Source organism: Oncorhynchus tshawytscha, unplaced genomic scaffold, assembly GCF_018296145.1.
Source record: "Oncorhynchus tshawytscha isolate Ot180627B unplaced genomic scaffold, Otsh_v2.0 Un_contig_447_pilon_pilon, whole genome shotgun sequence".
NCBI lineage: Eukaryota > Metazoa > Chordata > Actinopteri > Salmoniformes > Salmonidae > Oncorhynchus > Oncorhynchus tshawytscha.
Genome location: NW_024609818.1, coordinates 106894 through 119952, shown reverse-complemented (window position 1 = coordinate 119952; position 13059 = coordinate 106894). Strand labels below are relative to the sequence as shown.

The 13059-nt window shown below is 41.2% G+C and overlaps 1 protein-coding gene across 2 annotated transcripts; it reads right to left on the bottom strand.

Annotated features, from left to right (window-relative positions):
- Positions 1-681: 681 nt before the first annotated feature.
- On the bottom strand, positions 682-10582 carry LOC112243039 (zinc finger protein 501). 2 transcript variants are annotated; one of them, XM_042318909.1, is made up of 5 exons: positions 9920-10582; positions 6440-6559; positions 3550-3690; positions 1715-2033; positions 682-1622 (listed from the first exon to the last, which is right to left on the bottom strand). In XM_042318909.1, exons 2-5 carry the CDS (start codon positions 6543-6545, stop codon positions 890-892), a joined length of 1299 nt encoding a protein of 432 aa, XP_042174843.1. In that variant the 5' UTR covers positions 6546-6559; positions 9920-10582; the 3' UTR covers positions 682-889. The 2 variants fall into 2 exon arrangements, with proteins under 2 accessions (XP_042174843.1, XP_042174842.1); XM_042318908.1 differs by having other exon boundaries at positions 9863-10581.
- Positions 10583-13059: the final 2477 nt, after the last annotated feature.

Sequence of the window (13059 nt, the reverse complement as noted above, 5' to 3'; positions counted from 1 at the left end):
TCAATGAGTCAGCCTGTCTAAATATTCTGATATGACCTTTTCTTGTTTTAGAAAGATAAGCTTGGAATTGGCATTGTTTAACTGACTCAACCAACAACGCATATCTCATTGTGAATGTATTAATTAGTCCGAAAATCAATAGATATTTCTGGTTGCTTATCAAAGTTAGCTGGATAACTAATTGATCCTGCTTTGTAGTACACCCGCCCTGTACACATATGTCATTTGAATACTCACAAGCAGATCCCTACTGCAAGCTATTAAAGTGAGTGAAATTATTTTGGTTGGTTCTGGGTTGCTGATATTAATAATATTAATAATAACAGCCATTTAGCAGATGCTTTTATCCAAAGCAACTTACAGTCAGTCAGTCATGCATGCACACATTCACGTATGGGTGGTCCCAGGAATTGAACCCAGAATCCTAGAATTAATATTAGTAGTATTAACTATTAGTAGTATTAATATTAGTAGTATTAACTATTAGTAGTATTAATATTAGTAGTATTAACTATTAGTGGTATTAATTATTAGTAGTATTAACTATTAGTGGTATTAATTATTAGTGGTATTAATAATAGTAGTATTAATATTAGTAGTATTAACTATTAGTGGTATTAATTATTAGTAGTATTAACTATTAGTGGTATTAATTATTAGTGGTATTAATATTAGTAGTATTAACTATTAGTAGTATTAATATTCGTAGTATTAATATTAGTAGTATTAACTATTAGTAGTATTAATATTAGTAGTATTAATATTAGTAGTACAACACTACAGTTGCTGCTCTTTCAAAGCACACAGAGATGTCTTTGTCTTCCTTATGTGTATCCAACGTGTGTCCGGTTTGTGTCAGTCCGGTGTGTGTGTTAGTCCGGTGTGTGTGTTAGTCCGGTGTGTGTGTGTTAGTCCGGTGTGTGTGTGTCTTCTGGTGTTTTCTGAGTCTCCAGATGTGCAGAAAGCGTTTGCCACAGACCAGACACTGGAAGGGCCTCTCTCCTGTGTGAATGAGCTGATGCTCTTTTAAACTAGAAGATGTGGAGAGACTGGCCCCGCAGTCGGCACAGTGATGAAGTTTCTCCCCTGTGTGAGTCCGATGGTGTGCCCTCATGTTACCCCTCTGTGAGAAACCCTTCCCACACACGGGGCAGTGAAATGGTTTCTCTCCAGTGTGAATCCGCTGGTGAGATTTCAACTGCTGCAAGTCAATGAAGCTTTTCCCACAATCAGTGCAGAGGTGAGGTCTCTCCCCCGTGTGGATGAGAAGGTGCCTCTTCAGAGTCTCTGACCGGGAATAGGCCTTCCCACAGTCAGGGCAGCGGTGCGGTTTCTCTCCCGTGTGAGCACGTTGGTGCCGTCGAAGCTCGGATGGTTTGGGGAAGCAGATCCCGCAGTCAGCACAGCGGTGGGGTCTCTCCAGCTTCCCTTGGTGAGCCTGCTCGTGCACTTTCCGGTGACGGTCGTCGGCAAAGCTCTTCCCGCACTGGGAGCAAGGGAACGGTTTCTCTCCGGTGTGTCCTCGCTCGTGCCGAACCAGGCCGGATAACTTCTTGAAGGTCTTGCCACATTTAGGACACGGGTGGTCCATCCTCTTTCTCCTCTGGTGTACGGGCTGGTGCCTTAGATTAGAACACTATTGTTATTGTCTACACAGTTAATTGTCCATGAACTTTTTACAGAACAGAAATGGGTCTTTGGTGTTCTGGCTTACCTTCTGAGGCGCGATAGCTTCTCAAACGTCTTGCCACATTGTTGACACTGGTGAGTCAGCTTCTCGGTGCTCTTGTGTGTTGCCCTGTGTTTCTTCAGGACTGAGAGGTTGCCAAAAGACTGGTTGCAGTCAGGGCACGGGTGCTTGCTCTTCCTCAAGTGTGATGGCTCGTGCCTCTTCAGACGCGACAGCCTCTCAAAGGTTTTACCACAGTCGGGGCACTGGTGAAGTTTCTTTACTGTGTTCTTATTCTTTGGTGGTTTGGGTTCTCCCACCTTCACTACCACAGCGGGACTTGGTGTGTAGTCAGTGTCTGAACCTAGACAGACAAGGGAACAGATTTAGCCTGGTTAAAACATTGGTTAGTGTCTGGATTAACCAGGCTAGAATTTTTTAGTTTAGAGTAAACAAAAAATGTGTGTGTGTGTGTGAGTGAGAGACACAGGTTGTTAGTTATTGGGTGGGCAGTCACTCAATGTTGGGCATATTACACAATGTACGTGACATATACTATTAAAGGCCCAATGCAGCCTTTTTGACTGAATATCAAATGATTTCTCGGTAACAATTAAGTACCTTACTGTAATAGTGTCCCATTAAAGTTGTCAAAAATAAACAAAAATAGCTTTGTAGCAACAACAAACAAATCTCATGCAAGAATCTTGCTAGTTCTGTCTGGGAGGGGCCGAATTGGAGGGAATTGTCACCTGAAAACTATCTGTTATTGGCAGAGAGGTTTGGGACTCTGTTATTGGTCTATTAACTCCACCCATACAAAATCTGCTGATTAGAATATGTAGATCAGGGGGTGGGCAACTCCAGTCCTTGAGGGCCTGATTGGTTCACACCTTTTCTCCATCCCTAGCAAACACAGCTGATTAATCAAACTGCATTCTAAACTGAAGATCGTGATTAGGTGATTACTGGAGTCTGGTGTGTTAGCTGGGGCTGTGACACTGTGGGGCTGTGACACCAATCAGGCCCTCAAGGACTGGAATTGCCCACCCCTGGTGTAGATGGCATTTTCAATCAGCAACTATCAAGAAATAACAATGATCATATATAAATACACTGCTCAAAAAAATAAAGGGAACACTTAAACAACACAATGTAACTCCAAGTCAATCACACTTCTGTGAAATCAAACTGTCCCCTTAGGAAGCAACACTGATTGACAATAAATTTCACATGCTACATGTTACCCAGACCTGAATCCAATTGAGCACATCTGGGACATCATGTCTGGCTCCATCCACCAACTCCACGTTGCACCACAGACTGTCCAGGAGTTGGCAGATGCTTTAGTCCAGGTCTGGCAGGAGATCCCTCAGGAGACCCCTCAGACCTCCTCATCAGGAGCATGCCCAGGTGTTGTAGGGAGGTCATACAGGCACGTGGAGGCCACACACACTACTGAGCCTCATTTAGACTTGTTTTAAGGACATTACATCAAAGTTGTATCAGCCTGTCGTGTGGTTTTCCACTTTCATTTTGAGTGTTACTCCAAATCCAGACCTCCATGGGTTGATACATTTAATTTCCATTGATAATTTTTGTGTGATTTTGTTGTCAGCACATTCAACTATGTAATGAAAAAACTATTTAATAAGAATATTTAATTTATTCAGATCTAGGATGTGTTATTTTAGTGTTCCCTTTATTTTTTTGAGCAGTATATATATATATATATATATTACACTTTTACAGTGTTAGTTTCATCAGCTGTTCTATAAATATGACAAAAAAAGAAACGCTGAATTTTGAACACAACTGGGCCTTTAACACAATGCTACGGACATTACTATGAAACTGCTAATATTCTCCCCAAACCCAACCTCGGTCAACCATGTCCTCCTCATCATCCTCATCTTCCTCCTTTTCCTCCTCCTCTTTGACAATCACATTGAATGTTGGTTTTCTTGCCTCACTGAGGCCTGGAAGGTCATCTGGTTCCAACCCAGACTTATCAACAGCACCTGGGGAGGGAATAGAATTAGGTTAATTTCTAAATCCCCTTAATAGCAAAATCCCAGTTGGAAGAATCTCAAGATCAGGAGAGAAGCAGGAAATCTGTGAATCCTCCAGCTAAGATTTCTGGAAAATCTGGGAATTTTTGGAGAGTTATGGGAATTGTGCCTAACTGGCTTTATTGTCAACACTAGCTAGGTTTGTTACAATATGGCATTTCCATGGTAATGGATTGACACTGACTCAGATTTTTCCACTTTAAAATGTATGCCTAACAAACACCATTGATTTCAAAGTTTAACAAACCATATCACTCTATTTTAACAATTTACACTGAACATTTTACTATAAAACACATTTACTAGAAGAACAGTGCAGATCCAAAGTTTGGTAACAGAATTTCAGTAAAATCTCCCTCAGCTTTTTTTATGTGACCAAGATAAAGTTTGATCATACAGTTACTGTTCCCCTTCCCCACTTGAATTCATTATTAAGGGGCCATCACCATGACTTTAATACACCAATGGTAACATGATATTCTCTTACCCAATTAAAATGGTGGAAGCCCTCAATGGCAACATCCATGCTAAAACAGGTGATATACATCTAGAATCCTCTGTGGTTTGAGCAGAAATCAAAACTTTGTTTATTCCTAATATTAAGGATTTAAAATGGTTGGGGAAAGTGTACAGTTGAAGTCGGACGTTTACATACACCTTAGCCAAATACATTAAAACTCAGTTTCACAATTCCTGACATTTAATTCTAGTAAAAATTCCCTGTTTTAGGTGAGTTAGGATCACCACTTCAGAATAATAGTAGAGAGAATGATTTATTTCAGCTTTTATTTCTTTCATCACATTCCCAGTGGGTCAGAAGTTTACATACACCCAATTAGTATTTGTTAGCATTGCCTTTAAATTGTTTAACTTGGGTCAAACGTTTTGGGTAGCCTTCCACAAGCTTCCCGCAATAAGTTGGGTGAATTTTGGCCCATTCCTGCTGACAGCTGGTGTAACTGAGTCAAGTTTGTAGGCCTCCTTGCTCGCACATGCCTTTTCAGTTCTGCCCACAAATGTTCTATGGGATTGAGGTCAGGGCTTTGTGATGGCCGCTCTAATCCCTTGACTTTGTTGTCCTTAAGCCATTTTGCCACAACTTTGGAAGTATGCTTGGGATCATTGTCCATTTGGAAGACACATTTGTGACCAAGCTTTAACTTCCTGACTGATGTCTTGAGATGTTGCTTCGATATATCCACAATTTTCCTCCTTCATGATGCCATCTATTTTGTGAAGTGCACCAGTCCCCCCTGCAGCAAAGCACCCCCACAACATGATGCTACCACCCCCGTGCTTCACAATTGGGATGGTGTTCTTTGGCTTGCAAACATCAACCTTTTTCTGCAAACATAACAATGGTCTTTATGGCCATTTTTGTTTCATCAGACCAGAGGACATTTCTCCAAAAAGTACCATCTTTGTCCCCATGTGCAGTTGCAAACCGTAGTCTGGCTTTTTTATGGCAGTTTTGGAACAGTGGCTTCTTCCTTGCTGAGCGGCCTTTCAGGTTCTGTCGATATAGGACTCGTTTACTGTGGATATAGATATATTTATACCGGTTTCTTCCAGCATCTTCCCAAGGTCCTTTGCTGTTGTTCTTGGATTGATTTGCACTTTTCGCACCAAAGTACGTTCATCTCTAGGAGACAGAACGCGTCTCCTTCCTGAGCAGTATGACGGCTGCATGGTCCCATGGTGTTTATACTTACGTACTATTGTTTGTACAGATGAACGAGGTACCTTCAGGCATTTGGAAATTGCTCCCAAGGATGAACCAGACTTGTGGAGGTCTACAATTTTTTTCCCTGCGGTCTTGGCTGATTTCTTTTGATTTTCCCATGATGTCAAGCATAGAGGCACTGAGTTTGAAGGTAGGCCTTGAAATACATCCACATGTACACCTCAAATTGACTCAAATGATGTAAATCAGAAGCTTCTAAATCTATGACATAATTTTCAAAGCTGTTTAAAGGCACAGTCAACTTGGTGTATGTAAACATCTGACCCACTGGAATTGTGATACAGTGAATTATAAGTGAAATAATCTGTCTGTAAACAATTGTTGGAAAAATGACTTGGGTCTGTTAACAAGAAATTTATGGAGTGATTGAAAAACGAGTTTTAATGACTCCAACCTAAGTGCATGTAAACTTCTGACTTCAACTGTATATGCCTTAATTTCTCAAAAATATAGACTCAACTTTCATTTGATACCAGATTTGACATTCTCCTATGACCTTTACATGTTGGTGCTCATGGGTCCTTTTACATGGAAATGGGACATGTGGTCTAGTGTTCTAAGCCGCTGGCTCCGGAACAAATATACCGTTGGTGGTGTTCCGTCCCGACAGATGTGCAGGCGTTGCATAGCGTCAACCAATGGTTTCGTGCCACATCATCGACTAGTCAGTCTGGCATCAAATTGATATATCACATGATGTGGTTAGCTGGTATGTTAAACACCCATCCTGCCGTTGTGAGATCTGACATGATGGCATGTTTTCAGGCAGTAACCTCCCACCACCGTGTCCTCCAGTAGCATGTGTACGGCTGCGGTCCACTTCTATTTCAGAACGCTTTCCTCTCTACTCTATCCTACCCAATGAAACAGAACATATGAGAGGAGTGGCACTGCCTCACTTCTTAAACACTTTTAAAGTAGGAAAAAACATGTTATATATATATCCTAGTTTACCTTCATGACTGTAGTCCATTTGTGAGGGCCGGACAGGGTTGCACCAGCTGTGTGTAACGTCATCATCACTAGTGGGTTCGTCTTTCACACTGATGTGAGGATCCATATACGGTGCTTTATCTGTAGGTGTGATGGCATGCACACACACACACACACACACACACGAAGTGAAAGGTTATGTTTTGGCGACAGTAGGCAGGTTTCCATTGACCCAGCAATGTTGCAAAAAATATAATTGTGACATGTGTAATGGAAACGGCAGATCTAGGAGAACTTTTCTAAACATCAACAACATTTGTATCTGTTTCGACATGGGTAGTTTTGTCTTTTGCCAAACTTTCTTTACTACAAGACATGATGATTGAACGTGTTTTTTTCCCCCAAAGAAATTATAGCAGGATAAAGTTGAAGGTACGCAGGGCACGTGATGTTATCACGTAACTATATATAAAACTCCACATTTAATTGAAAATGCCTACTGCCTGCAAAATCAATTTTTTCAACTAAACATTACATTTATTTTTAGGACTGATTTTCCTAACTTTTAAGAATACCTGAATTGCTTTGCCTTGCAAGTTTCGCCATCCAATTATTTAAGATCTACAGGAGATCAAGTTACCCAATAATCTACAGTATATATTTTTACACACACACTAGATGACAGAGGGCGCTGTGTTGAAGTCACCGTGTTGCCATCTTGACACTCTCCCACCATTGTAAATAATATTTTGGAAGCTACAAATCAAATCAAATTTATTTATATAGCCCTTCGTACATCAGCTGATATCTCAAAGTGCTGTACAGAAACCCAGCCTAAAACCCCAAACAGCAAGCAATGCAGGTGTAGAAGCACGGTGGCTAGGAAAAACTCCCTAGAAAGGCCAAAACCTAGGAAGAAACCTAGAGAGGAACCAGGCTATGTGGGGTGGCCAGTCCTCTTCTGGCTGTGCCGGGTGGAGATTATAACAGAACATGGCCAAGATGTTCAAATGTTCATAGATGACCAGCATACAGAAATTCTCCATTCGTTTGACACATGTATTCCATTACAGACATTTTAATGTCTACTTTTAAATGATGTGACCTAAATATAAAAATATCAAAACATGTTCCTTAAAGTAGATTACGAGTGTTATTGTCCTCACTAAAACAAAAATACACGTAATTGAACATTTGATCGAAATACTGCAGAATGCCATTCATTCCTATGGAGAACTGCTCCTACTAGGGAGTGCCAATATGGATGACCAACAGCCTCAAAGCCTCTCAATAGCCCATACATAGCATCAGCAATCCAGAGTTTATATACATCATTGCACTTACCCCATTCATAGACGCAAAATGTTTTTGCGCCTATTTGTGATAGTATCTTCTGACAAGGGAGTTTTGTTAAGAGCTTAAGGTACCGTTTTGGAAACATAATAACTTATAAAACAACACCTTCATAAGGTTAGTGTTCCACATGGCCATATTATATCCATGTTACAGCGTTTGTTTACAGAAAACAGAGGTGACCACCTGTGCTACATTGCCATGCTTCGAACACACCTGCACAATGAAATGTTGCGTTTGCCTTATAGCATCGTGTTGCGGAGGGTAGTTGCAGTGCGTTCGGTGTGGTGCATACGTTGAATATATGCGTCAAACTGTCAGTGTAGACGGCTTGACAGAAATGGCAGCAGAAGGTGAATGTTGAACTTTGGTTGCATACATATCCAGATGATGCTGCATACTATTTTGCGCAATGTCACGGTCGGTGTGTTCGAACCGTATCTAGCGTGCTTCAAACACTTGTACGCGTAACTCGGGAAGTGTAGTTTCGTCAGATGGAGGCACCCATATCTGTATGAATCTGTGCAAATTATTTGTTATTTTAAGTATTTTTTTCTCGATCATTTGCTTCGAGAGCGATGATTACCCAATCGTATTAGTCACATGCACCGAATACAACAGGCGAAATGCTTACTTACAAGACCCTAACAAACAATGCAGTTACCAAAAATACAGATAAGAAGAGAAAAGTAACATTATTAAAGAGCAGCATGAAATAACAGGGAGAGTAAACAGGGGGGTACCGATACAGAGTCAATGTGCAGGGGCATCGGTTATTTGAGGTAGTATGTACATGTAGTTATTAAAGTGACAATGCATAGATGACAGAGAGTAGCAGTGGTTGTTGTTTCTAAACGTTAAAACACAGTGTCGAGACTGTAGTTCACAGGAACCAGTTGTTAGAGAAGCTAATCACTGGAAGGCAGAATGCCTTAGAGAGAGCTGCATGGACCATGAACCATGGCGATATGTCGGCACATTCATTATTAGAATATGAGTCAATTCTTGCATTCTATCCATGCAGGCTTTCACGGGCTACCGGAGACATGAAACATATAGGTGGGTATACAGGCTGTCGACAATTTATTAATGCGCAACCTGCTTACATGGGTAATAGAAACACTTAAACCACTTCATTTTTATTCCACACTGTAGGTTTTAGCGAAAAGTGTTTGTTTTTTTATAGGTGTGAAGTCATTATGTCCAGCTGTTTTACCTGGACAAGATAGCTGAATGGAAACGCAACATAATAGGGAATTGTCGCATTTGCCTGGAAACCCAACATTGAATTGGTTAGAATTCTATGTCAGCAAGAAATTAGCTTTTGAATAATGAACGTTTCCTCTCACGACCCCTATTTTATTTAACTAGGCAAGTCAGTTAATAACAAATTCTTATTTTCAATGACGACCTAGGAACAGTGGGTAAACTGCCTTGTTCAGGGGCAGAACGACAGATGTTTTGTCACCTTGTCAGCTCGGGGATTCGATTTTGAAACCTTCCGGTTACTAGTCCAACGCTCTAACCACTAGGCTACCTGCCACCCCGCTATATGCCAGAAAGTTGAATACAATTACCGGTGTCTGTGCAAAAGTTGATGTAATTATACTTTCCTATCGATATGTCTCACATTCCTACCACCAAAGGGACCAACTGCACGGACCACCGGTAGGCCTACCTTAAAATAGATTTGGATTCAACATTCTCGCTTGTGGAGGTCGCGAGAGGAAACTTTCATGATTCAAAACGCTCATTTCGGACGGACGTAGAATTCTAGGGAATTCAATGTCGGGTTTCCAGGCAACTGTCGCATCTATCTTCTATGCGAACTTTGTAAATGTCGACAAATCACTGGACAAGTTCACGGAAACATAACTAGTGACACAAAGGAGAGAAGTCACTCACAGCATATAGCTGGTAGGCAGAGGCATAATGTTTAACGTTATTACAGATCTGATGTTTACAGAGACATACAAGACCGAAGGCTACAATTAGCAATGACAAGTGGAGGCACAGATGACATGATGATGATAACGGCGGAAATATTACGGTTTATTTTTGTGAACATGTTGCCACTATTTCAGCACTCACCAATAAAGGCCAGCTTCTGACGTTAACAGTACTGCAGCAAACAAAACAGTCACCCACCTATGCTAACGATGTTAGTACTTCTGTTTCTGTCCTTTTCATAGAGTTCTAGCTATTTAGATGATCCCGCATTCTAGTAGGGGCAGTAATCCTTAAATCAGCAACGTATCAAGTCACGTCTCATATATAAATATATTTATTATAACTTGGAAAACGCGGAGTTGCTAGCCACCTACCTGATGGCAGCACAAATATTACGTCACTTCCGGTTTTAGTACGGACCGGAAGTTTTACAGTCCCACTGGAGCTCAACCTTTTCTCCCCCAAACGATTAATAGCAAAGACTTTTCAACATTAAATGTGAGTTTAGGAGTTGACTAATGTGCGACTAAAGCTTGCATGGCGCACAGTAAACATTAGGCCTACTGCAGGTAGCTAGCTGCTAGCCAAATGTAGCTTTTTTTTTGTTACTAGCTAACGTTAGCTAGCTGCACCAGTATGTATCTTGGTAGAGGAGACGTTGAATTTGACGAATATCCTCCCTTGTCCAGTAATTTACAATTTATTGCCCCATTAGACAACCCTGCAACCGTTATAATGTCAAAATACGTTCGCTCCGATTTGGAAAATCGTTTTGAACAGTCATCCAAGTCGGATACTAGGGCATCTTTCTAGAGCTCCGACCTGAAGTTCACTAACGTCATTATTTAACCTCGTTTCCCCCCCAGTTGTCCTGAAAGCACCAGTACTTCCAAAAAAGGTCTACATTCGAGAAGGGGGTAGCTGCCGCTCAATATGGCGACTGGAGTATTGGCGAGTGGGTGTGTCGAAAGCGCTCCGGTTTTGATGGATTTGCGCTCCAGTTTTTTTTCTTCCGTTTCTTACCACGCAATACTGTACAATGACCTAATATACAGCGAGAGTTTATACTTCTGTTTTGAAGCCAAAGGATGAGTCCGAGTCGCATTTCACTGTTAGTTTTATACAAACCATTTTTTTGTACTGATGATGAGGGGAAGGGTACCTAGTCAGTTGTTCAACTGAATGCATTTAATCCAACCCCTCTGCTTCAAGCGTTGTATGCATGTGCTGACTATGACTATCACCCTGAAACTAGGTAGCTACTTCTCACGCCATTGCCGGACAGTAGTGTTGTTGCCATTCATGGCCTCCCCATTGAGTCAAATGTATGTACATGTATCAAGGTGACAATTAGATGGTTATCAATATTAACTATCTAGACAGGCACTATAGGAGTGTCATGGCAAAAACTAACAGATTGGCCAATAGCTTCTACCACCAGACCATTTGGGCTCTCGAGTGGCGCAGCATCTCAGTGCAAGAGGTGTCACTACAGTCCCTGGTTTGAATCCAGGCTGTATCACATCTGGCCATGATTGAGAGTCCCATAGAACACCGGTGCACTAGTCTACGGCTTATTGACTCGTTGTGCAGCCCAATCAGCCATGTACAACCGTCTTGAGTGGCAACAAATCTGCCCAATTAGTTGATTCGCTCTCCATACACCCACTCCTTTCGACACACCCACACTCCGGTCGCCATATTGGGCTGCAGCTACCCATACTTGCTCAAATCTTTGTCTTCAGTGGGGTTTTAGGGTGGACTACAACCTGAAAAGTTGTATTCCTGCCCTCTACTGGATTCAGAAAACAAAGGGTGGAAATCCAAAATAGAAAAGGGAAAAAAAGAAAAAAAACTTAACCCCCCAAACGTCTGAAAAACAACATACAAAACAAAAACGTAATCCTCAGTCATTCAAATTCCCTCAGAGCCCTACACAGATCTGGGGACCTGAGAGGATGGAACTACTCCAGCCAGTATTCCGTGCAGCTGTCAAAGGTCTAAAGAAAAATTTAGAAAACAACTATGTAAAGTAGCTTGAGCTACCACCAGGGGGGAAGTAAGGCGGTACGACGTCCCCGGCAAAATAAATAGTGGGGGTACGCCGTACCGGTAAAACATGAGCCTTTCACAATAATTAAAACAAAATGTCAAACTGTAAGCTAGTAGACCACTCTTTATCACTACTGCCTGTCAGAGGCATGAACAATGAGCCAATGGCCTTAAACGGGTGGTGTAGCCTACGCTCCATAATGTCAGTGTTCTCGTCTAACCACATCACATTTTGCCAAGGCAGAGATGAGTGGCCGACACGAGACTCACGCGGACAGCAGTGGACGCATAAATTCTGGCATAATGACAATCTCCAAATGTCATTACACTTTCTGGTGTTTTGTGTAACAGATGTCTCTATCCATTCACGACTGTAGCCTAATAAAGGAGACCTTTTGAGGTGATTGTTTGACAATCAGATGAAAACATTATTTCATGTCTGGTTGTGTTTATGCCACAATAAAACATTTACATTTATAAAGTCAAATCACGAATCTTTATGACTCACAGAGATGCTATTGAATTAAAGGGATTCTTAATGTAATTATATATTTTTCAATTGAGCCTTTATTTAACTAGGCAAGTCATTTAAGAACAAATTCTTATTTTCAATGACTGCCTAGGAACAGTGGGTTAACTGCCTCGCTCAGGGGCAAAACGACAGATTTGTACCTTGTCAGCTCGGGGATTTGATCTTGCAACCTTTAATTTACTAGTCCAACGTTATGCTGTTACATTTAGCAACGGTTATGAACGAGGCCCCTGTGAGTTGTAGAATTTTGCCAGTACAGAGTGACGTGCTTCCGTAAGGTTGGCTATGTTTGGCTTTTTAGTCTTCATTGACATGGTTATCAACTATACACTCTAAAAAGAAAAGGTTCCTTGTGTATCCTTTAGGAGTTCTGCACATTGAAACTGTGGGGGAAGCCCTATAACTTCTTCACATTGAAACTGTGGGTGAAGCCCTATAAGTTCTTCACATTGAAACTGAGGGGAAGCCCTATAACTTCTTCACATTGAAACTGAGGGAAGCCCTATAACTTCTTCACATTGAAACTGAGGGAAGCCCTATAACTTCTTCACATTGAAACTGCGGGGGAAGCCCTATAAGTTCTTCAAATAACCTTTTTAAATAACCTTTTGGGGTAAAAATGTAACCCCCTCCCCCATATTATTATTAATATGCATAACAATAACAACAATAATACAATATTTTAGTTCTCAGTGTTTATTATGATTTTAGTGGCAAAGCAGAATAAAAACAATCTAAATATGAGGTAAACTCC

Excerpts from the sequence above, each read along its gene's own strand:
- LOC112243039 (XM_042318909.1), bottom strand. The coding sequence starts at position 6,545 with ATGGATCCTCACATCAGTGTGAAAGACGAACCCACTAGTGATGATGAC. Across the intron at positions 2,034-3,549 it reads GGAGGACATGGTTGACCGAG|GTTCAGACACTGACTACACA; the intron begins GTTGGGTTTGGG and ends TTGTCTGTCTAG. Across the intron at positions 1,623-1,714 it reads AAGCTATCGCGCCTCAGAAG|GCACCAGCCCGTACACCAGA; the intron begins GTAAGCCAGAAC and ends TTCTAATCTAAG.